This window comes from Tursiops truncatus, chromosome 18, assembly GCF_011762595.2.
Source record: "Tursiops truncatus isolate mTurTru1 chromosome 18, mTurTru1.mat.Y, whole genome shotgun sequence".
NCBI classification, from domain to species: Eukaryota; Metazoa; Chordata; class Mammalia; order Artiodactyla; family Delphinidae; genus Tursiops; species Tursiops truncatus.
Window position 1 is genome coordinate 42,671 of NC_047051.1, and position 25,499 is coordinate 68,169.

The 25,499-nt window shown below is 48.9% G+C and overlaps 1 protein-coding gene across 18 annotated transcripts in view; it reads left to right on the forward strand.

The window, feature by feature from the left end:
- LOC101338750 (protein-L-isoaspartate O-methyltransferase domain-containing protein 2) overlaps positions 1–15,743 on the forward strand; it is a 29,048-nt gene extending 13,305 nt beyond the window's left edge. For 5 of the 18 annotated variants that reach the window (XM_073794894.1, XM_073794893.1, XM_073794892.1 and 2 more), the window contains one exon: positions 2,706–5,086. In XM_073794894.1, coding sequence (XP_073650995.1) covers positions 2,706–3,085 — 380 coding nt within the window. In that variant the 3' untranslated portion in view covers positions 3,086–5,086. Of the gene's footprint in view, positions 1–167; positions 2,094–2,705; positions 5,087–11,494; positions 15,500–15,529 lie in introns of those variants that run through there. The other 13 variants (XR_004522994.2, XM_073794897.1, XR_004522992.2 and 10 more) reach the window with 10 other exon arrangements.
- The last annotated feature ends 9,756 nt before the right edge of the window (positions 15,744–25,499 follow it).

Sequence of the window (25,499 nt, forward strand, 5' to 3'; positions counted from 1 at the left end):
GAAGAGAAATAAAATTCATAAGAAACCTTTTAATGTTAAAGAACACTTTTCCACCCATTGAAGCCTTTAAAGTTTTACAAGTGATGTTTAAAAAGTCACTCAAAAAATTATAGTCTACGTTTAGCCTATTTCGGGTTATTTTAGGATGTTTGTGCTTGCTATTCAAGGATGAAAAGGAACTCCTAGAAAGAAAGAGAAGGGAAGAGGAGCGTGAGCAGAGGCACACTGGCCGTGAGCTGGATGTCGCTGGTGTGCGGGGCACGTATGCCGGGGACGTCCGGGTTAGGGTCAGGGTCAGGGTCAGGGTCAGGGTTAGGGTTAGCAGCGTTTGGCTGCCCTGTGTTATTTGAAGCCACGGGATGGATGTCAAACCAAGGACTAATAGGCGTAAGCGGAGAGGAGCTCGCCAGAGTGGGGGTCGTGGGAACGTGAGGTGGGCAGGTGGGTTAGACCCGAGTTTATCATATAGGTGGTAGAGTCCATCCCATGTTTTAAATAGAAGATGTGGGGACTTCCCTGGTGACACAGTGGTTAAGAATCCACCTGCCAGTGCAGGGGACACAGGTTCGAGCCCTGGCCCGGGAAGATCCCACATGCCGCGGAGCAACTAAGCCCGTGCGCCACAACTACTGAGCCTGCGCTCTAGAGCCCTTGAGCCACAACTACGGAGCCCATGTGCCACAACTACTGAAGCCCGCACACCTAGAGCCCGTGCTCTGTAATAAGAGAAGCCACCGCGATGAGAATCCTGAGCACTGCAATGAAGAGTAGCCTCTGCTCGCCGCAACTAGAGAAAGCCCGCGCGCAGCAACGAAGACCCAACGCAGCCAAAAAATAAAAAACAACCCCCCCCCCAAAAAAAACTCTAAATAGAAGATGTGGCACCTCTGTATTCTGGATTCCCTGGTGGTCAGGGGAGGGTGAGTTCGTCAAATGTGTGCTCCCTGAAAATCCCACCGGAATGGGTAGGCAGGCACTGCCCGTGGGTGGGGAGGGCACGGCCTTCCAAGAGCCCCTGCAGAGTTTCAGAAGGTGAGGTCACAGGTGGGATCTACGACAAGTGTCTTGATCATGCCTGGGTAAGAATCATGAAGACGTGGAGGGTACCCCGAGATGGGGGTTTTGAAGCTTCAAAGCAAACGTGGCACAATGAACAATGTCGATGCTATTTAGGGCTCCTGAAGGGAACTTGTGATCTTGTCTCCCGGACCAGAGGTTCTTAGACGAGTAGAGTCACGTCGATGAGGGCAGTGCGCACGGAGGCCGTGAGGATGTGGTCGTGTGCTGCACAGGGGATGGGGTCAGCTCTCGGATGGACGGGTGAGTGACCAGACTGCAGGCTGAGCTGGTCAGGAGGCCGCTGGGATTTTCTGGGCAAGAGATAAAGACTGAAGCTAAGACACGGGGCTCCAGTGGCCGGGGCTCAGGAGGCGTGTAGGGCCTGTCTGAGGAGGGAGGTGGGCCTGAGGTGGCTGGCATGTTATGGAGGCGGGTCTGCAGGAGGCCCTGACCCCAGCAGGACTGGGTTAGAACCTGGGGAGCCTTTGGCTGCCCTGTGTTATTTGAAGCCACGGGATGGATGTCAAACCAAGGACTAATAGGATAAGCGGAGAGGAGCTCGCCGGGCTGGGTGGAAGAGGAGGAGGCCAGGGGATGAGGCGGCCCCCACCGACGGCACCTCGGGGTGAGCTGGAGAGGCCAGAGCTGGCCCTTGGGAGGTCTGAGAAGGGGGCAACAACAAGTGGAGTGGCGGGGGAGGAGTGCTGCCACCACCTCCTGCTCGGCGTGGCGGAGTGTGAGGGCCGGGCGAGTGCAGTGTCCTGACAAAGGGGAGGAGGGTGCTGCGAGCCGGGGGTGCCTCCAGGGCATTGGGCGCTGAGCAGGTTCTGCTCGGGCCTCTGTGATTCTGGTCAGAGGTGTGGGCAGCAGAGGAGCCCTCCGGATAGTTTGCGTTGTTACTTTTTGGAGAAGTTAGGTTCGGGGGGTAAGAAGTGGTGCTGACTTGCAGTGTCATGCATGTAAGCACATGGCCCCTGGTGATCCTCTCCCCTCGGAAGAGCCCTTGTGTTGCCGTGTGTGTATTGCCTACACAGTTGCCCAACTTGAGCTTTCATTACCAGAGTTTAGTTTTCCTTGATGTGCTTTGGGACTTTTGTTCTTAAAAATGTTTTGGAACTGCTTTTTCTCTACTTTAATAAAAAAGGGACAAATTCTTAAATTTCTGAAATACTGTGAAAATATTAAAATAGATAAAAGAATTGTAGAGCCATGTGGTCACTGTATTTCTACTGGATGAGACAATGCATCACTGAACACGGCAAATAGGGAAATGAAGCCGGTTGTCAAAGAACCAAACGCTGTAACCCTGGTTCTTATTCTTCCATTGATTAGCCAAGCAGTACTGCTTCCTTTTCTTATCTGATTTAAAGGTCAGTGCATTTGAAAATATCTTTTGAAAAATACCATATGAATGCAAATTAGAGTATAATTAACATTTGCCTACAGCACTGTCCTATTCTTTTTTTTTTTTTTTAACATCTTTATTGGGGTATAATTGCTTTACAATGGTGTGTTAGTTGCACTGTCCTATTCTTGTAATGTGTTTGTAAATATGCCAGTAAATGAAAATGTGGTTAGAATTTTCTCAGGTGTCTAGACCTTGTGGTGTCACGAGGGTGAGGCTGACGGTCTCGCTGTCTGCACAGCACCCCTGGCGGTTCGCAGCCTCCAGGACCTGGCGCGCATTGCCATCCGGGGCACCATTAAGAAGGTCATCCACCAGGAAGCTGTGAACAAAAACGGGAACGGACTGAAGAACACTCCCAGGTTTAAACGGAGGAGAGTTCGCCGCCGCCGAATGGAAACGATTGTCTTTTTGGACAAAGAGGTGTTTGCCAGTCGGATCTCCAACCCCTCTGATGACACCAGCTGCGGAGACCTGGAAGACGAGCGGCAAGAAGAAGAGGTGACAACCCCGCCGGACACCAAGCCCGAGCCCCCGGTGAACTTCCTGCGTGAGAAGGTCCTGAGCCTCCCTCTGCCAGATCCCCTGAAGTACTACCTGCTTTATTACAGAGAAAAGTAAGTCTGTGGTCCAGGGGAGGAGGCCAAGCCTTCCTGGAGGGCTGCCCGCAGCAGGTGCACTGGAGGAGGAAGGGGCTCCCACTCTGCATCTCGTCTTCTCGTCTGTCCTTGACTGTCCTGTAGAGTTTTCATCCAGTCATCTGATTTCTGTAAACACAGTCTGACAAACATAAGGTGCAAGGGGGAATGTCTCAAAAGGGCGAGAGTCTCCTGGAGGAGGGGTTGACTTCACACTCTCAGGAAATGCTGAGGTCTACACGTGGAGGTGGCCTGGAGACCGTTTCTTACACAAGGTACACGTGTCTGCATCAGAAAGGAAAACTGAAGTTGAAATTAATCTGTGTTTCTTATAAAAGGTGAGACAAAAAGCACAAGTTGCTAAGTGTGTGAAATCTTTTCTGAGTGGGACACGCCTATGTGCAAGTTTGAATTTTACGGAATCAACCTCTTAATTACTGGCACCGAGTAATTAAAGATTTATTAAAAGATTAATTTAAAAGATTTAACTAAATGTTTTAGTTATTTGGAACGTGGATACTTGATTGAAAAGCCCTCTCTTATTTTAAGTAAATTAATTACATCTTACGTGAATTGTCAATTGTAATTTTAAAAAACAAAAATTGTGATGGGGAGAGGAATGAACGTATCAGATTGCCAGGTGTCTTTGTGGAATTGCAAAAGAATTCCAAGGCACTTTTTTCTGACACCTTTTGTTACCTTTAAAGTAACCAACATTGAGTAATCCCGTCAAAGAAAGTCCTGAAGAATGAAACAAGTGTTGTGTGTAAGTAATGAGCTGCATTACTTTTGCCCCAGAGACAGAGAGTACTGTTGACTCAACTTTAAATACAGTCAACGGTGTCTAAGGCTCAGTCCTCAGAGCAGGTGGGAAGTACTGGCTGCAGGAAATGGATTGGGGACGGTGTAGACGGCCTGTGGGTTGGTGTTTTGTTTTTTTTTTCAGTTGGCTATTGTTCTGTAATCACATAACAGTACTGATTCATAGATTTTATCTTTTATAATTCTGGAGAAAAATATTTGTTAGTTTTGTAATTTTTCCTAAGAACAAACGCGTGTTTGGTACATTGCATTAGAACAGTTTCACTCAAGTTTGACTTGTGGAATCCATCTTCTCCAGCGCTGTGTGTTGAGAGCTTCCTGTCTTATTAAGTCGTGGGTCTAGAAGAAGAGGCCGTCCTTTTAGTTAGGTGGCAGGATGTTTACAAGTGACACTGCTTCTTCCAAAACATTGGTTCTTTTCAGACTTTTCAGTTTTAACCAAAGTTAAACCCCAAATCAGAGTCATCCAGATTTTATGATTCATTTGATCTCTCAGCCTCTCAGGTGTTGCTGGATTTCAGTGTCTTTGTGGTTTTACCAGCTTCGCGGAGTTCTGGTTATTTTGTTTTGCCATTTATGCTTTTTTAAAGTAACTGAGTCATTTTATCACAGAACACTGCGTGCACACATAGCTGGGAAAGCGGGTATATTGCCCTAAATGGGTACCGTTAAGCTGTTGTAGAGAAGGGTTTCTTCATAGTCGTGTTTACCTGCCTTTAACTGAACGTCAAGCCTCATTGTCTCAGAGAGAAAAGCATGAGTCACGTTTACTTGCTAAGACTTCGGTTTGCAGATCTTGTTGACGTCATTCTAATTGATTTGTAGAGACCTCTGCAACACGTGGACATTTTTGGACATGATATCTGAAATATTTTATATTAGGTGGCTTGACTAAATGTTTTTCTGTAATTGTATATGGATTTCCTTTTTTTTCAACCACATTTGCCTTTATGCTAGATTGTAGAAAGTCTTTGCGAGGCATAAGACATGTTTTCCCCTATGTATGTTAAACCTTTCCTAACATTTTGTATTTACATGTTGGTTTGTGACTTTTAAGCCAGAATTTGGTTACAAGATATATATATATAGATATTGAATATAATATATGTGAAATAATTTGGTATTGATCTATCTAATAAACATAAAGGAGAATCATCAGTGAGTTTCCCTGTGTGTCAGCACCTTTCTCCGGAGTCAGTCTGAGACACTACTTTCTGTTTTCAGACAGATGACTTATATATATAGTCTGTGTTGTCTGCAAGCTCTGTATTGTAAACCACATTCTAGACAATGGCTGACTTTTGTGTTTCGATTAGTCTGTATTTTTATATGTGACTTTCGTCTTGCAAGTAGTGCAGCCATAGACATGTGCAAAACAAGTAACAAATGTATAATATTAAGCATATAATACAGAAGCCAGCTGCGTATTTAAAAGTATTTTTGCCCATCTGGAACTTTCAGGGGATTAATGCGAGAAATATGAAACAAAGGTTTTGATGAACTGGTACACAAGCGATACCAATAAAGGTAGTTACGGCACTTTAGCCTTCTTGGCATTGCTTCTGTTTCCTGTGTGGAATTAAAATTCTTGGCTACATTTTTTTTTTCAAAAATGTTTTAAAATAAACTTTAAAAAATTAGAATCAGGGCTTCCCTGGTGGCGCAGTGGTTGGGAGTCCGCCTGCCGATGCAGGGGACACGGGTTCGTGCCCCGGTCCGGGAAGATCCCATGTGCCATGGAGCGTCTGGGCCCGTGGGCCGTGGCCACTGAGCCTGCGCGTCCGGAGCCTGTGCTCTGCAACGGGAGAGGCCACAATGGTGAGAGGCCCGCGTCCCGCAAAAAAAAAAAAAAAAAAAAAAAAAATTAGAATCCTGTGCTTTCTTTCACCGTTTGCATTATTGCTGAAGTCTGTAGCATTGTAGCACGCCTAGGGGAGGCGTGGTATGTGGTTAAACACAGGAAGCTGGAATAGACGGCGTCTGGCTACATGAGAGCAAAGGCGTCTGGAGGGTCTGGTTAGTTTCCTGGCACGATTTCCCCATATCGTCAAAACATTAAATGAAAGATATTGGGTAATGGCATCATATCTTGTGGGGCAGCAGGGGGTGAGGATGAGGGTTCAGGGTCGGCGTTGGGGTCAGGCCAGGGCCAGGGGCAGGATTTAGTGTCAGGGTCAGAGGGTCGTGGTCCAGACTTAAAAGTATTGAGGTGCTATTGTAAATGAGCTTTTTTTCCCTTTTTCATTGAAAATTCCAGTTTTTCCTAAACACCGTTGCTGATTGTTTTAATCCATCTGGGCTGCTATAACAAAACACCAATTGGGTATTTTAGTTGGCTTATGAGCAATAAAAGTGTATTTCTCACAGTTCTGGAGGCTGGAAGTCTGAGATCAGGGCAGCAGCACGGTTGGGTGAGGGGCCCTTTCTGGTGGCGGAGTATATTACAGACAGCCCATGCTGCTTTTACTTCAACAGGCCGCTTTTCTGTAAGCACATTAGAGCACAGTTTGGGGTGGTGAGAGCAAAGCCAGGAGGCCGCTGCAGTCAGTAGCCCTGAGTGAGTGGTGGGAGGCGTGTGGCGGGCTCCGCAGGGACGGTTGTCTTCCCACTGCGAGCACAGAGCCCTTGTTTTCTGGACTTTGTCACATGGTTAATCCTAACTGTCTCTGGGAGTTATTTCAGCAGGATGTGTTTTATAGAAGCTTCCCTGCCTTAAGGCTTAGGGACTCCTGGTGTTTGGAACCAGGCTTCTTTGTCATGCAGCAAGCCAAATGCTTAGATGCCGAGGTTGCAAGGCAGCCAAGTGATGATATCAAATCCACCTCCCCAGAGGCAAGGGGCTTGAGATACTGACGGGATAAGGAAGCACGGTGGTCTTAGGTGTGGGGAAAGGAGATGGGAGGTAGGGAACAGGTGACGCATGAGTGTATCTGAGTTACCTGCTTCTTCATGCGACTTCAAGGGATTGGAGTAGGGTTCAACTTTTAGTCTGTTCTGATACGAGCCTATAGTTAAGGGTTAAAGGTGGTGTAGGATCATGGTCAGGTCAGAGGTTAGGGTTAGGGAGTAGTGTATGGTTCAGAGTTAAGGATTGAAATTCAGGCTCAGGGACTTGCCTGGTGGCGCAGTGGTTGAGGATCCACCTGCCAATGCAGGGGACACGGGTTCGAACCCTGGGCCGGGAAGATCCCACGTGCCACGGAGCAACTAAGCCCGTGCGCCACAACTACTGAGCCTGCGCTCTAGAGCCCACAAGCCACAACTGCTGAGCCCACGCGCCGCAACTACTGAAGCCTGCGTGCTCCAGGGCCCACGTGTCACAACTACTAAGCCTGCATGCTGCGACTACTGAAGTCCGCGCGCCTGGAGGCCATGCTCCGCAACGAGAGAAGCCACTGCGATGAAAGCCTGCGCACCGCAACGAAGAGCAGCCCCCGCTCGCTGCAACTAGAGAAAGCCTACGTGCAGCAATGCAGACCCAACGCAGTCATAAATAATAAAAAAATAAAAGACTTGTACATTTCATTAAAAAAATTCGGGCTCAGTGCTCAGGGTGAGAAGATAGGGTCAGGGTCAGGGCTAGAGGCTTAGGGACAGTATTAGAAGGTCCATTAAGAGGATGAGGTTTTGAGGGATCAGAGTTAAAGGATCTAGGTTAGAGGTTCAGGGTTAGAGGGTTAGGCTAGCTGTAGGTTGGCTCCCCTGCACCTGGAGATACGGGGCCCATGGAGTGGGGACCAGGCAGTACGACTGCAGTGGGGCTCCATTTCCTGGCACATCCTCGCCAGGTGTCTCTCAGTGCCAGGAGTGTCCAGCCTTAGGGCCCTAGCCAGCTCTGGGTCTACATCATGTGACTCCAGGTTGGGTCACCGCTGCTGAAAGAATTTACTAAGAATTTATCTCTCTCTCTCTCTCTTTGTAATTTATCATTTTTCTATAGTGGATTATAGCTGATTTACAATGCTGTGTCCCTTTCTGGTGTACATCCACTTGATTCACATAAAGAGAAACATCTACATATTTTTTTCCATATTCTTAGCAGTCTTACGTATTCTCTTCCGGAGATTTCAACGTGTTGAGTTCTATGTGCTCTACGCTAGGTCCTTGTCGATTACCTATATTGTCCATGAAGGGTATGTATGCTAATTTCAGCCTCCTGGTCTATCCCTCCGTCCACCCCTTTCGTAGCCACAGTTGTGTTTTCTGAATGTGTGTCGCTGTTTGTGTTTTGTAAGTTTGTTCATTTGTATCCATGTTTAGATGCCACCTGTAAGTTAGGGTTAGGGTGGGGTTAGGGTCAGGGTCAGGGTCAGGGTCAGGGTCCGGGTCAGGGTCCGGTGTGTAGGGTGTGCTGAGTCTAGTCCTTTGAGCTTGAGAGTAAGCCTTGTTGATTGCCTGTTTGGTCTATGGAACGGTATCTGTGCTCATTTTAAACTCCTGGTTTATGCCTCACCTCAGCCGACCTTTGCACCCTAGCAGTCATAGGTACGTTTTCCAAATGTGTGATTCTGTGTCTCTTGGCATGTAGTTCATGTATAGCCATTTTGATACTCCACCTATAACTGATACCTGAGGATAAGTCTCTTTTTTCTGTCTGACTTATGTCACTTAGAATGATCGTACCCAAGTACACCCGAGTTGTTGCAACTGGCCTTATTTCATTGATTTCATGGCTGAGTAATAGTCCATTGTACATAAGTATCACATCTTCTTTATCCATGTTTTCCTTCCAGGGAGATTTTGGTTGTATCCAAGTCGAGGCTCTTGTAAACAGACCAGCCCTAAACGTTGTGGTGCCTGTGTCCTGTCGAGCTTTGGTTTTCCCAAGATACGCGCCCGTGAGTGGAAGTGCCGTATGCTCTGTAGCTTCGTTTCTTAGATGTTTGGGAAATAAACTACACTTCTCCAGAGTGCCGTTGGCAATTTACCGTCCCACAGTCAGCGAAAAAAGGCTCGCTTTTCTCCACGCCCTATCCTGCATTTCTGGTTTTTACACTTTGTGAGGATGGCCCTTCGGACTGATGCGAAGTTGTACCTCTTTGTAGTGTTGGTTTGCACTGCGCGCCTGCTTGGTTGGCCAAAAAGGGCGTACGTGGTTTTCCTGAAAATACTCAGGAAAAACGCGTACGCCCTTTTTGGCCAACGGCATTGTTGAAGAAGTTCTGCCCCTTTCCATGTGCTTTCGAGGCGAGACCAATGTCCCTCTTGAAATTCTGTTCCTGCAATTCTGCCTTGCTTTCAAGTCCTCTTTCGTGACTTACCTCAAGGCATTTTTCCACGTTAGGGATCGTTTACAGTCCTGCACGATTGTGAATTGCAGTGCCCCTGAGCTCCACTTTTCAACTTGTTTCTTTGGGCACTGGCCACCCTACAGCAGGATTGCTTCAAGCCTTATTCTAGTTCCGAAGGCTAGCTGAGCCTTTCGTCACTTCCTCTTCGGAAATTAGAGTGGCATGTGCCTGTCCAAACGCCTAGGTGTTGTCTCTCATTCTTCCCCACCTTCCGGTTCATCTTGCGGACAGATTCCAAAGTGTGCGAAACAGGGTGTTGATGGTGCTGACTTCCCCTAGTGGGGAGATTGTTAGGAAAGAGGCTGGAGGGGGGAACCCGAGCACCAGGAGATGGGGAGATGAGGCACCTTTTCCAAACTCTTCCCGATGCGACGGTGTACCATCGTCAGGGTGTCCCATGCATGTTTTAGCTGTACGAAGGGTCCCCTGCACTTGGAGGTTTGGGATCCATGGAATGGGGACCAGGCAGGATTACTCGAAAGGGGCTGCATTTGCTGACTCCTCACCCAGCCTCTCAGCCCCACGAGTGTCCAGCCTTAGGGCCCATGCAGCTGTGGGTCTAGATGTGGTCAATCCAGGTTGCATCACAGCCCCTGAACGAATTTTGTAACGTTTTCTTTCTGTGTCTTTTTTTAAAATTTATTTTTATAATGGAGTGTAGCTGATTTTCCATGCTGTCTTTCTGGCTGCTGCACGTCCACTTGTTTCACTTACAGAGAGACATCCATAAATTCTTTTAAGATTCTTACCAGTCGTATATATTCTTTTCTCATGACTAGAGTGTGCTGAGTCCAGTTCTTGAGCTATAGAGTAGGTCTTGTCGATTACCTGTTTGGTCTTTGGAACAGTATCTGTGTTAATTTCAACCCTCTGGTTTATGTCTCACCCCACCCCCACTTTTTCCCTTAATCAGCCATAAGTGTGTTTTCTGCATGTGTGACCCTGTTTCTGTTTTGTAATTTAGTTCATGTGCAGCCATTTTTAGATTCCACCTATAAATGATAACTTATGCTGTGTCATTTTGTGTCTGAATTTTGTCACTTAGAATGATCGTATCTCAGTCCACCCGAGTTGCTGCAACTGGCCTGATTTCGTTGATTTCATGTCTGAGTACTAATGCCTTGTACAGAAGTACCGTATCTTCTTTATCCATTTTTTCCTTCCAAGGACATGTATATTGTTTCCAAGTCGAGGCTCCTGCAAAAGGGCTGCACTAATAGTTGAAGTTCCTGTGTCCTATGGATTTATGGTTATCCCGAGATATACACCCAGGGGTGGTAGTGCCCTATGCTCTGTAGCTCTGTTGTGTTTTAATTAATTAGGTAATTGTTTTTGCCTGTGTTGGGTCTCTGTTATTGCACATCGGGTTTCTCTGTTTGCAGGAACTTGGGGCTACTCTTCGTTGAAGTGCGCGGGCTTCTCATTGCAGTGGCTTCTCTTCTTGCAGAGCACTGGCTTTAGGTGTCAGGCTTCAGTAGTTGTGGCACCCAGGCTCCGTAGTTGTGGCTCACGGGCTCTAGAGCACAGGCTCAGTAGTTGTGGCGCACGGGCTTAGTTGCTCCATGGCATGTGTTATCTTTCCCGACTAGGGCTCGACCCCGTGTCCTCTGCCTTGGCAGTTGGATTCTTAATGTCTGCGCCACCAGGAAGTCCCTGTAACTCTGTTTCTTAGAATTTTTAGGAAACATCATACCCTTCTCCAGCGTGGCTGTTAGCAGTTGACATTCCCACCATCAGCACAGCAGGGTTCCGTTTTCTCCACATCCTCTCCTCCATTTCTGGTTTTTACACTTTGTGAGGTTGGCCATTCTGACTGGGGCAAAGTGCTACATCTCTGTAGTGTTGATTTGTACTTCCCGCATGTTTGGTTGGCCACAAAGGTCATGTGGGTTTCAGCCTGTACACCCGTTTTGGCCAACTGACCCGTAGGCAATGTTGAGCAGCTTTCATGTGCTTTAACGGCGAGTCCAAGCTACCTCTTGCAATCCGGTTCCTGCAATTCTGCCTTGTTTTGAAGTCCTTTTCTGTTACTTACCCCAAGACATTTTTCTACGATAGTTGTCATTTACAACCTTGCCCCTGAGCAACTGTCTTCAACTTGTTTTTGGAACCGGCCACAAGGTGGCAGGATTGCTTCAAGCCCCATTCTGGTTACAGGGGCAGCCTGAGCCTTTGGGAAATTCCTCTTCCTTATTGGAAATTAGAGTGGCATGTGCTGTCCAAACACGTAGAGCTTGTTTCTCATTCCTTCCCCCCCTTCCCTTTCATCCTCCCGACAGATTCCAAGCCGTGCGCGACCCGCTGTTGAGTGTGCTGACTTCCCCAGGTGGGGAGACTCTAAGGAAAGAGCAGGGAACCCCTCCCCCAGGACATGTGGAGATCAGGTGACTTTTCCAAACTCTTCCCGCCTATCCGGGCCCCCATCCCCCATCCGGACACGGCGGGGTTTCCAGCGGTGCGGGGCTCTGGCGCCGCCCTGCAGGGAGCAGCCCTGCTACCCGCGGCTACAGTGCCGCCTGCTGGTCTCTCCGTCCTCCCACTGGGCACAGTCTTCACCTTCCCCGCTGCCTCGGATGCTCTGTCTCCTCGCTGTCCTGTGATCAGCCCCTCGTCCCCACCGCCATCACCCCCAGCTCCACAGCCCTCCTCCAGCCTCAGGGATGACCCAGGACCCTTCCTGGGCTCCCCGCCTGCCCACCCTTGGTCGGTGTCCTCAGTCCACCTGTGCAGACAGGCGAGGATCCCCTCCAGAGGCTCCCAAACGCTTCACCCCCTACATCCTCCCCGGGGTCGGCCCGTGTCCTGTCGGGATGTTCCACCCTCAGCAAGCCCCCAAGTACATGGCAAGGGCAGGCATCAGGCCTGCTGCGTGCACTGCTGTGCGTCCTGCTGTATACACAGGCATGACCCTGCCCCAGGGTGCAGGAAAGACGTGGGGAGAGGGGCTGCCCACGGGGCGGACGTCAGCTCTCGGCTCACCAGGCAAGGGCAGCCGGGTTCTCGCTCCTTGGACCCTTTCTCACCCAGCCGGACCATGACCCGGCTTTGTTCCCACCCCTGTTGTCCCTCCATTGGCCTCGCTCTTGTGAGCAGAGCAGGACAGTGTGGTCTGTGGTCACAGGCTGAGACACACAGACACTGGCTGACCCGCGGGCACCCATGCTGACCCCACGGAATGGGCACTGCACCAGGGCATGTGCGGTGTGGGTTCACCTGCGCACAGAGAGGCTGGGCCTCTGTCCTGGCTCCAGAGGTCACCTTGAGTCTGATGGGAGTGTCCGTGCTCCATGGGCCTCGCTCCAGGCTGGTCTGTGCTGACGGCGTGATACACGGTGGGGCTTCCTGGGTTCCCCCCCCCCGGGGGGCTGGAGGCTAAGATCAGGCACATGGCGGTCCCCACATTGACATGACAGACCCCAATAAGCCCTGCACTTCAGGACTCAGGTGGGCTTCCCTGGGCTGCCACAGCCGAGGAGGCTGGATCCCGCTCGTCCCCCTGTCCTCGCTGATTTTAACTTGCATCATTCACCATAATAAACCCTGGGTATAACAGCTTCAGGGAATTCTGGGAGCAAGAAAAAAGAAGCCGGGGAGGGGGTCTCTGGGTCCCCAGCCCTGCAGTTGGGGGCAGAAGTCGGTGGGGAGGATCTTGGGGCCCTGGAATCTGAAGGGCCCCCCTACCAGGGGAGCGGTGGGAGACCCTGGGTGGTAGTTAAGCTGAGTCCAAGGCCCTCCTGTGTAGGAGGCTTCCTAGCCCCGGGGATCCTGAAGAGGCCGGCTCCCTCCTCCCCTCCGCCTCCAGGCCTGGTCCCTGCTCTTGAGAGATTCCCTAGGGTGGGGTCCTGGTGCTGGAGGTGCCCCGATGCTGTGGCCTCCTGAGTCTCCAGGGAGGATAACGGGAGTGGGGGAAGACCTGTTCACAGAAAGGGAGCTTCTGCCGGAACAGAGCCTGGGTCTGCTGCCCCCGACCCCAGGTGCACTGGGGCAGGAATGTGAGAGCGAGGCTACCTCCCCTCCCAAGACACACAGGACACATGGGCGCTGGTCGCTGGACTCCCACACAATATTAAACTCTCCCACGCAGGCCTCATGGATGAGAGACACTATTTAAAGACTATTAATGGGGGAGGGGGGCCCAGGGAGTGAGGCTGATGTGGGGAGACTTGGAAAATCACCCAAGGATGCACTCTCCCTGCAGCGACCCCGCAGGTGAGCCCAGGTGGAGGTGGACCCGTCAAGTCAGAGCCCACATCCTGGGTCTTTGGGGGACAAATAGCCAAGCACCCCCAGTCCTTGCCTCCACCTGCTGCAGTTAGGGCCTGCCCTGTCTTCTTTATGGCCAAGTTCTCACCCCTCCCAGAAGGCCTCTTGGAGGTTAATGCGATGGGGGTGTCCATGGCAGGACTGGAGGGTCTGTGGTGGGCTGGAGGCCATGTGGCAGGCAGGCGGGCTCCCACCGATCCTGCCGGTCCACACCTCCTGGTCATAGGCCCGCAGAGCCCACCAGGCTGTGGATGTGGTAGAAGGTGCCAGGGACCGGTCCAGCCCATGCAGGTGTCTGACCACCGAGCGGTCAGTGTGGAGTATTCCCAGGGAGCCCTGGCCGTGCTCGCACCCTCCCGGGAATGACACGTCAGCGTGGTCCCTGGAATGACCGGGAGGTCAGCCAGAAGCGCCCCCACCCAACCTCACTGTACCACAAGAAACAAGAGACAACTCCGTGCAGAAAGACAGAACATCACCAGCCTGATGCTGTCCTGAGGAAGGTCGGCTGGCATCTGGGAACTGGGTGCTATGGTGGGTTGAATGGGGAGGTCCCCCCAAAAGTTATGTCCACGTCATGGCTCCCAGAATCTGAGAAAAGAACCTTATTTGGAAGTAGGGTCTCAGCAGGTATAATTAGTTACGGATCTGGAGATGAGGTCATCCTGGATCCGGGTGGCCCTGAATCAGTGACAGTGTCCTTCTAAGAGACTAGAGGAGAGACACAGACACACAGGAGACACCATGTGAAGATGGAGGCAGAGACGGGAGGGATGAGGCCACAAGGCCTGGGATGCCTGGAGCCCCCAGAAGCTGGAAGAGGCGGGAAGCACCCTCCCCTGGAATTTCCGGAGGGAGCGCGGCCCTGGGACACCTTGACCTCAGACGTCTGGTCTCCGGGACTGAGAGAGGACAGGTTTCTGTTGCTCTGAGCCTCCGTTTGTGGTCGTTTGTCACAGCTGCCCCGGGAAGCTAATGCAGCTGGTGAGCAGCTCCCTGGCCTGATCTAAACCCTCCCGCCTCCCGTTAGGGGCAGCCCGCTGCGCCTGTGCTGTTTGCACAAACCACGTGGCTCGTGCTGAACCTCGGCTCCCCTTCTGGGCACCGGCATTTTGGAGGGTGAGGGCAGAGCACACCACGTGACCAGCCCCCAGCCAGGTACCAAGCCTCTAATGAGCTTCCCTGGGGGGACGGGGGTGGGGGTAACTGTAATGGTTCTGCCCTTGTCGCTGGGGGAAGAGACACCCTAGAGACCCTTGAGGGAAGGAGGGGGCATGAAGGGTCACGAGGTGACCGGAGCAGGGGCCCTCCCTCCCGTGCATCCCTACTGTGTGCTGTGACCCATCTCAGCTGTGAGGACACAAGTCACAAGCATGTGCCGGGTCCTGTGAGCCTCCCAGCCAGTCCCTGAAGGTGAGGGCAGCCCTGCAGACCCCAGCCCTCTCCTGCACGCCTAGTAGGTGGAAGACCCACTTCTCCTTGCCATTCCAGAAGCGGTTCTGGAGCTGTCCTGGGAGGGCTTCTGGGGTTATGCAGGCTGAGCCCCTGTTGCTACGCCCCACTTCCCCACAAGAGCCTCCAGAGCAAGCAGTTTGCCCTGTTGCCTGAATGACCGCCCACCAGTTTTCTCAGGAAAGAATCGGGGGTTTCTGTAGAGGCGTCTGCAGGCAGCTCTGCATCTGGGCCCACGTTCACATCTTCTGTGCAAATACCGAGAACCTTCCCTGACACGTGCCCCCGGCTGACCCCCTCCGCATGCCAAGCACAGGCCCCAGTGCGGGCGTCAGACAGACCGCCCGTCTCAGCCTCCTGTTGTTGTCAGAGCTGCTCCAGGCCCTGCTCAAGCCCCGTGCACCCACCTTTCACAGGGCTGTCCTGCACCCCCACCTTCAGCAGCAGTTCCCCTAAGTATTTAAGTGAAGGGGTCCAGAGGTAAGAAAGGAAGCAGAAACAAACAGATGGAACCAGCTGGGACCAAGATGGCAACGAATGTGACCTCCAACCGACCCCGAGTCTCATCACGTGTTGAATTTACTATACCGGCATATTAGGTGACACACCTACTGGCGGCCATGGCTGGACATGAAGGACCAGAAACGGGTAAAAGGAGGTGGTACCCCAGCCCCTTGGAAGAAGCCCCGCCCCTTCCCCGGAAGGCCTCTTCATCCCATCACTAGCCTCCCTCCTCCTCCGTTTGTCTTTACTCTTTAAAATTAAACCACTCTCTCCAGGAGGGCGAGAAGGTGATCTGTGAACTCAGTTCCCGCTTCTCCATTCTTTGGCCACTGAGTAGAGCCTGTGCTGTGTTGGTCTCGGCTTTGGTTCTGTTCTTTGCCTACTTGAACCCACGTGGGAAAAGGAAACCTCCCCCGCTGAGGCAGAGCGCCTCGAAGGCTGGGGCCCGAGCAGGGTCCACATGACTTCACCTGGTAACAGTCTGTAAGGGGACGGTGGTCTCTGCCTGCGGGGTGGGGAGGGAACACCTACAGCCACAGCACTGGCTCCGTGGACGGCACGGCCCCTCGTGGGCCTGGACCGTGTGCTCTAGTCCCCCCACGCCTCACACCCCTGACAGTCGTGACGTGGTGACACTGGCTGCTGGGCGTCTAGTCAGGGGGGACCAGAGGCAGCACCTGGTGCCAGGTGAGACGTGCCTTTTCACGGGCAGGGGACATAGGAGATATTAGGACTTTGTGTCTAGAAAACAAACCAAGCGGCCAGAAGGTGATCTGAGCCGTGGACTTGAAACCCACGTGCGAGGTGAGGGCTCCCACTGGACACTGGCTCGGGGGCTTCCGCACAGGCGAGACCACACCCGTGCTTCCCGCCCGACCCCTCCAGGCCTCCCTGTGGGCACAGCTGGACCTGCGCCCCTCAGGCTCCCCGACCCAGAACCTGGAGGGCTGATGCTGCCAGGGCCTGGGGACGCGAGGGGTCCCTCCACCAATGCTGCTCGGCCCCTCCTGCCCAGTGACCAGGGGAGGGAAGCCCCGTGGAGTCTGAGGCCCGGCACAGGCGAAGCTCATACCGCCCCCCGCCCGGACCCCCAGCCCCGCCCTGCTTCCTCAGGCCCACCGCCTGCCCCTCCCGGTGCCCGCGTCCCACCGACCCACATTCCCGGTGTGGACGTTCACGTTCACAAGCCGCTCCATGTCCTGTTCCCACATGGGACACCCCCATTCCTGCTTCTCCCTAATGACGACCCGGACCCTGAATGTTCTGGGCAGGAAGAGGGCCGAGGAGGACGCCGGCCTGTCCCGCCTGCCTCCAGGGGGCCCAGACACAGGGCTCGGGGGCTGCTGGGCCTTGAGGTCTGGATGCTCCCAGGTGTGGGATGAACCTGCCACTGCCCGCTGGAGCTGCCTCTTCCGAGACTCAGGAAACAGGGGCACCCACCAAACGGAGCCCGTCCCCAGGCTGTGCTGCCAGTCTGCTCGGCTTTGCTCTCCCGATCCTGAAGACAGACGTACAGGAAACAGGGCCTGCGATTCCCACACTGACGGTGTTCTGTGGAATTTCCACTAGACCCCTTCCTACCCTGTTCTGAGCAAATTACTAGTCAGTCCATGCTACCATCACCCCAGGAGCAGACCGGGAAGCTGAGGCTCCCAGAAGCCAAGTAATCCAGCCGGAAGCACAGTTGTGGGACCACGGAGTGGGGTCTGCACCCGCCGCCCGTCCAGGGGGACTGCCCACTCCCCGCAGCTTCCACACCTGTTCCCTTCACCCCCTCCCGGGACCAGCTCACAGAACCTCCTCCTGGGGGGATTCACTTACCTTCTCTAACAGGATCCGTCTCACTGTCCTGTTCTGGGATCACCCGGAAGGCTTGTCACTGAAGCACGATCAGCCTCACGTCACCAGGGCAGCTTTCCTGGATCACACTCACCACCTGCACGTCCACTCCCAGCTCAGACCCAGAAAGGCCCCCTCGGCCCCGAGCCCCATGGCTCTGCCTGGGCTCCCACCCCCTCCTGCCTGGTCCGTCCCTCTCATGTCCCCTGCAGCGTCACCAGGAGTTCCCACCTGCCCCAGACAGGCTGTCTGCTCTGTCCTGGGGAGGCCTCCGTGGTGTCAGGTGGAAGACACAAGAGGTACCCGTGGGGCCTCCCTCATGCAGCACAGTGGCCAGCACCTGCCTACTGACCTCATCGCTCTAGATGGACAGGGGTTCAGGGGGCCTGTGGCATCTCCCGGTTCTCATTTCATCCCAGCACTGCCCACAGGGAAGTTGCTAAGCAACTCTGTACCGGCTGCACAGAGAGGACGCTCATACACACGCACCCCCCCAGCACACAGGGCCCTCGTGGCCAGGCCCCTCCCAGGATGTGGAGCTCACCTGAGCAGGTCCCCAGCAGCCCGCCCCCGCCCCCCCCGGGGCCCTCGTGGTCAGGCCCCTCCCAGGATATGGAGCTCACCTGGGCTGGCACCCAGCAGCCCACGGGGCTCTCGTGGTCCGGCCCCTCCCAGGATATGGAGCTCCCCTGGGCAGGTACCCTGGCAGGGCTGGACACACAGGAACCGTGCACGTAGCCCTCATTGCAGAGCACCCCCAGCCCACCTGTCGGTCAGAGCTGACACAGAGCACCTCAGAGCAGGACCTGAACTAAGAAACAGCAGCTCCGGGACACGTCTGTGACCCTGGGCTTCACTCTGTGTGGCCTCCTTCCTCCTGGTCTTCCAGAGGCTTCCACTGCAGCCGGGGCACCAGGCCTCTGTCTCCACCCACCACCCCTCCTCTCCCTGACTCCTGGGTTCCTCTCATTAGGAGAGGGTCTTCTTGAAGTTGTCTCCCACTCACGGGCCAGATAAAATGATTAGAAAACAAGCCAGAGCTGCAGCCCCTTGTCTATCCTGACTCGCAGGAGCCCACACCTGTTCCTTGGACCTGGCCGGTTCAGCAAGGTCCATTTTCTGCAACTGTGAGCCCCTGAGGGGTGATGATTGGCTGACCTGGGCAGCCTTACCGTGCCGGCCAGCCCTCCCCAGGTGTGCCTGGGTTGAGGTCAATATAAACAGCGCTCCAGGGAGCAAGAGCTCCTGCAGCTGTGCCTGACGCCATATTCTCTGCCCCGTCAGCAGTGTCGGGGCTGGGCTGGTGGGTGGGAGTGAGGGGCCACGGTCTTGTGGGTGGCCTGGTGTGAGTGGGCTCTGCTGGACTTTCTGCAGGAGTTGCCAAGCTGCTACCTGCTAAAGAAGAGGATGTGTCACCCGTAACTGCCGCTGGAATTTCTCCCCGGGCAGAGGTGAGGAAGGAAAACAGTGGGGGCCGGGACAGGAGGGGTGCCTCAGGCAGGGAAATGGAAAGCTTCCAGAAGAGCGCCCAGGGCCAGGACCATCCTGGCTGGCCTGCAGGCACCAAGTCGGACGGCGTGCTGTCGCTGGGGTGGCTCCACGGCCCTTCCTGTAGGCTTTCAAGTCCTTGTACATATTCAGGTGTTTTACCTGGGAAGGGTGGGAACAGTTCAGCAGCAGCTGGCCTGGGGCTCAGCTCACGTTTACTCACAGACGCCTCGGCTCGGTCCCCCAGGCTTGCAATGAGGACGCTCCTTGCGGGGGGGCTGCTGGCTGCATGGGAGACGATTCCCCACCTCTGACCAACTTCAGAATTGTCTACCACTGGAGCAAGTGCCCTGATAGGGTTCTCATCTGTATAACTGGTGGGTTCTGTTTTTTTTTTTTCTTTTTTGGTTCAAGGTAGGTTTTATTCCTCTTTTTTGTACTTATAGATATAAGCATGGAAATAATTCATTCATATAAATACATGTATGTGAAGGGAATAACTTTTTTCCGTTTTTTAAAAAATTTTATTTTTCATTTTATTTATTTTTTATACAGCAGGTTCTTATTGGTTATCTATTTTATACATATAAATGTATACATGTCAATCCCAATCTCCCAACTCCTCCCACCGCCACCCCCCACGGCTTTCCCCTCTTGGTGTCCATACATTTGTTCTCTACATCTGTGTCTCTATTTCTGCCCTTCAAACCGGTTCATCTGTACCATTTTTCTAGGTTTCACATATATGCATTAATATACAATATTTGTTTTCCTCTTTCTGACTTCACTCTGTAGGATAGTCTCTAGATCCATCGACGTCTCTACAAATGACCCAATTTCATTCCTTTTTATGGCTGAGTAATATTCCATTTTATATATGTACCACATCTTTATCTGTTCGTCTGTCTGTGGGCATTTAGGTTGCTTCCATGACCTGGCTATTGTAAATAGTGCTGCAATGAACATTGTGGTGAATGTGTCTTTTTGATTTATGGTTTTCTCTGGGTATATGCCCAGTAGTGGGTTGCTGGATCATATGGTAATTCTATTTTTAGTTTTTTAAGGAACCTCCATACTGTTCTCCATAGTGACTGTATCAATTTACATTCCCACCAATCGTGGAAGAGGGTTCCCTTTTCTCCACACCCTCTCCAGCATTTGTTGTTTGTAGATTTTCTGATGATGCCCATTCTAACAGGTGTGAGGCGATACCTCATTGTAGTTTTGATTTGCATTTCTCTAATAATTAGTGATGTAGAGCAGCTTTTCATGTGCTCCTTGGCCATCTCTATGTCTTCTTGGAAGAAATGTCTATTTAGATCTTCTGCCCATTTTTGTATTGGGTTGTTTGTTTTTTTTAATATTGAGCTGCATGAGCTGTTTATATATATTGGAGATTAATCCTTTGTCCATTGATTCATTTGCAAATATATTCTCCCATTCTGAGGGTTGTCTTTTTGTCTTGTTTGTAGTTTCCATTGCTTTGCAAAAGCTTTTACGTTTCATTAGGTCCCATTTGTTTAGTTTTCTTTTTTATGGCATTACTCTAGGAGGTGGATCAAAAAAGATCTTGCTGTGATTTATGTTAGAGTATTCTTCCTATGTTTTCCTCTAAGAGTTTTATACTGTCCGGTCTTACATTAAGGTCTCTAATCCATTTTGAATTTATTTTTGTGTATGGTGTTAGGGGGTGTTCGAATTTCATTCTTTTACATGTAGCTGTCCATTTTCCCCAGCACCACTGATTGAAGACACTGTCTTTTCTCCATTGTATAGTCTTGCCTACTTTGTCATAGATTAGTTGACCATAGGTGTGTAGGTTTATCTCTGGGCTTTCTTTCTTTTTTTTTTTTTCCTTTTACACCTTTATTGGAGTATAATTGCTTTACAATGGAGTGTTAGTTTCTGCTCTATAACAAAGTGAATCAATTATACATATACATATATCACCATATCCCCTCCCTCTTACATCTCCCTCCCACCCTCCACATCCCACCCCTTTAGGTGGTCGCAAAGCACCGAGCTGATCTCCCTGTGCTATGTGGCTGCTTCCCAGTAGCTATCTATTTTACATTTGGTAGTGTATATATGTCAGTGCCACTCTCTCACTTCGTCCCAGCTTACCCTTCCCCCTCCCCATGTCCTCAAGTCCTTTCTCTACAGTCTGTGTCCTTAATCCTGTCCTGCCCCTAGGTTCTTCATAAACTTTTTTTCTTTAGATTCCATATATCTCTGTTAGCACACGGTATTTATTTTTCTCTTTCTGACTTACTTCACTGTGTAGGACAGACTCTAAGTCCATCCCCCTCACTACAAATAACTCAGTTTTGTTTCTTTTTATGGCTGAGTAATATTCCATTGTATATATGTGCCAGATCTTCTTTATCCATTCATCTGTCGATGGACACTTAGGTTGCTTCCATGTCCTGGTTATTGTAAGTAGAACTGCAATGAACATTGTTGTATATAACTCTTTTTGAATTATGGTTTTCTTAGGGCAAATGCCCAGTAGTTGGATTGCCGGGTCGTATGGTACTTCTATTTTTAGTTTTTTAAGGAACCTCTATACTGTTATCCCTAGTGACTATAGCAATTTACATTCCCAGCAACAGTGCAAGAGCGTTCCCTTTTCTCCAGTAAATGCCTCTCCAGCATTTATTGTTTGTAGATGTTTTGATGATTGCCATTCTGACTGCTGGGAGGTGATACCTCAATGTAGTTTTGATTTGCATTTCTCTAATGATTAGTGATGTTCAGCATCCTTTCATGTGTTTGTTGGCAATCTGTATATCTTCTTTGGAGAAATGTCTATTTAGGTCTTCTGCCCATTTTTGGATTGGGTTGTTTGTTTTTGTGATATTGAGCTACACGAGCTGCTTGTAAATTTTGGAGATTAATCTTTTGTCATTTGCTTCATTTGAAAACATTTTCTCCCATTCTGAGGGTTGTCGTTTGGTCTTGTTTATGTTTTCCTTTGCTGTGCAAAAGCTTTGAAGTTTCATTAGGTCCCATTTGTTTATTTTTGTTTTTATTTCCACTTCTCTAGGAGGTGGGTCAAAAAGGATCTTGCTGTGATTTATGTCATAGAGTGTTCTGCCTATCTTTTCCTCTAATAATTTTATAGTGTCTGGTCTATCATTTAGATCTCTGATCCATTTTGAGTTTATTTTTGTGTATGGTGTTATGGAGTGTTCTAATTTCATTCTTTTACGTGTAGTTGTCCAGTTTTCCCAGCACCACTTACTGAAGAGACTGTCTTTTCTTCATTATATATCTTTGCCTCCTTTGTCATAGATGAGTTAGCCATAGGTACGTAGGTTTATCTCTGGGCTTTCTATCTTGTTCAATTGATCTATATTTCTGTTTTTGTGCCAGTACCATATAGTCTTGATTAATGTAGCTTTGTAGTATAGTCTGAAGTCAGGAAGTCTGATTCCTCCAGCTCTTTTAATTTCCCTCAAGACTGCTTTGGCTATTCGGGGTCTTTTGTGTCTCCATACAAATTTTAAGATTTTTTTTGTTCTAGTTCTGTAGAAAATGCCAGTGGTATTTGATAGGGATTGCATTGAATCTGTAGCTTGCTTTGGGTACTATAGTCATTTTCACAATATTGATTCTTCTAATCCAAGAACACGGTTTATACCTCCATATGTTTATATCATCTTTGATTTCTTTCAGCAGTGTCTTATAGTTTTCTGAGTACAGGTCTTTTACCTCCTTATGTAGGTTCATTCCTCCGTATTTTATTCTTTTTGTTGCAATGGTGAATGAGATTGTCTCCTTAATTTCTCTTTCTGATCTTTCATTGTTAGTGTATAGGAATGCAAGAGATTTCTGCGCATGAATTTTGCGCATGAATTTTGTATCCTGCAACTTTACCAAATTCATTGATTAGCTCTGGTAGTTTTCTGGTGGCATCTTTAGGATTCACTATGTGTAGTATCGTGTCATTTGCAAACAGTGACAATTTTACTTCTTCTTTTCCAATTTGTATTCCTTTTATTTCTTTTTCTTCTCTGATTACTGTGTCTAGGACTTCCAAAAACTATGTTGAGTAATAGTGGTGAGAGTGGACATCCTTGTCTTGTTCCTGATCTTAGAGGAAATGCTTTTAGTTTTTCACTATTGAGAATGATGTTTGCTGTGGGTTTGTCATATACTGCCTTTATTATGTTGAGGTAGATTCCCTCTATGCCCACTTTTTGGAGACTTTTAATCATAAATTGGTGTTGAATTTTGTCGAAAGCTTTTCCTGCATCTATTGGGATGATCATATTTTTATTCTACAATTTGTTAATATGGTGTATCACATTGATTGATTTGTGTATATTGAAGAATTCTTGCATCCCTGGGATAAACCCCACCTGATCATGGTGCATGATCCTTTTAATGTGTTGTTTAATTCTGTTTCCTAGTATTTTGTTGAGGATTTTTACATCTATATTAATCAGTGATATTGGTCTCTAATTTTCTTTTTCTGTAGTATCTTTGTCTGGTTTTGGTATCAGGGTGATTGTGGCCTCATATAATGAGTTTGGGAGTGTTCCTTCCCCTGAAAAGTTCTGAAGAGTTTGAGAAGATTGGGTGTTAGCTCTTGTCTAAATGTTTGATAGAATTCACCTCTGATGCCATCTAGTTCTGGACTTTTGTTTGTTGGAAGATTTTTAATCGCACTTTCAATTTCATTACTTGTGATTGGTCTGTTCATATTTTCTATTTCTTCCCGGTTCAGTCTTGGAAGGTTATACCTTTCTAAGAATTTGTCCATTTCTTCCAGGTTGTCCATTTTATTGGCATAGAGTTGCTTGTAGAGGTCTCTTAGGATGCTTTGTATTTCTGTGGTGTCTGTTACAACTTCTCCTTTTTCATTTCTAATTTTATTGATTTGAGTCCTCTCCCTCTTTTACTTGAGTCTGGCTAAAGGTTTATCATTTTTGTTTATCTTCTCAAAGAACCAGCTTTTAGTTTTATTGATCTTTGCTATTGTTTTTATTTCATTTATTTCTGCTCTGATCTTTATGATTTCTTTCCTTCTATTAACTTTGGGTTTTGTTCTTCATTCTCTAGTTCCTTTAGGTGTAGGGTTAGATTGTTTATTTGAGATTTTTCTGGTTTCTTGAGGTAGGCTTTTATTGCTATAAACTTCCCTCTTAGAACTGTTTTTGCTGCATCCCATAGGTTTTGGATCATCGTGTTTTTGTTGTCATTTGTCTCTAGGTATTTTTTGATTTCCTCTTTGATTTCCTCAGTGATCTCTTGGTTATTTAGAAATGTATTGTTTAGCCTCCATGTGTTTGTTTTTTACGTTATTTTCCCTGTAATTGATTTCTAATCTCATAGCATTGTGGTCGGAACAGCTGCTTGATATGATTTCAGTTTTCTTAAATTTACTGAGGCTTTATTTGTGACCCAAGATGTGATCTATCCCGGAGAATGTTCCGTGTGCCATTGAGAAGAACTTGTAGTCTGCTGTTTTTGGATGGAATGTCCTATAAATATCCATTAAATCTATCTGGTCTATTGTGTCATTTAAAGCTTGCGTTTCCTTATTAATTTTCTGTCTGGATGATCTCCATTGGTGTAAGTGAGGTGTTAAAGTCCCTTGCTATTATTTTTGTGTTACTGTTGATTTCCTCTTTTATAGCTGTTAGCAGTTGCCTTATGTATTGAGGTGTTCCTGTGTTGGGTACATATATATTTATAATTGTTATATCTTGGATTGATCCCTTGATCATTATGTAGTGTCCTTCCTTGTCTCTTGTAACATTCTTTATTTTAAAATCTATTTTATCTGATATGAGTATTGCTACTCCAGCTTTCTTTTGATTTTCATTTGCATGGAATATATTTTTCCATCCTCTCACTTTCAGTCTGTATGTGTCCCTAGGTCTGAAATGGGTCTCTTGTAGACAGCATATATATGGATCTTGTTTTTGTATCCATTCAGTGAGCCTGTGTCATTTGGTTGGAGTATTTAATCCATTCACGTTTAAGGTAATTATCAATATGTATGTTCCTATTATTATTTTCTTAATTGTTATGGGTTTGTCTTAGTGGGTCCTTTTCTTCTCTTGTGTTTCCCACTTAGAGAAGTTCCTTTAGCATTTGTTGTAGAGCTGGTTTCGTGGTGCTGAATTCTCTTAGCTTTTGCTTGTCTGTAAAGCTTTTGATTTCTCCATCAAATCTGAATGAGATACTTGCTGGGTGGAGTACTCTTGGTGGTAGGTTCTTCCCTTTCATCACGTTAAATTTATCATGCCACTCCCTTCTGGCTTGTAGATTTTCTGCTGAGAAATCAGCTGTTAACCTTATGGGAGTTCCGTTGTATGTTGTCATTTTTCCCTTGTTGCTTTCAATAATTTTTCTTTGTCTTTAATTTTTTCAATTTGATTACTGTGTGTCTCGGCATTTTTCTCCTTTGGTTTATCCTGCCTGGGACTCTCTGCGCTTCGTGGACTTCGGTGGCTATTTCTTTTCCCATGCTAGGGAAGTTTTCAACTATAATCTCTTCAGATATTTTCTCGAGTCCTTTCTCTCTCTGTTCTCCATCTGGGACCCCTATAATGCGAATGTTGTTGCATTTAATGTTGTCCCAGAAGTCTCTTAGGTTGTCTTCATTTATTTTCATTCTTTTTCTTTATTCTGTTCCATGGCAGTGATTTCCACCTTTCTGTCTTCCAGGTCACTTATCCGTTCTTCTGTCACAGTTGTTCTGCTACTGATTCCTTCTAGTGTATT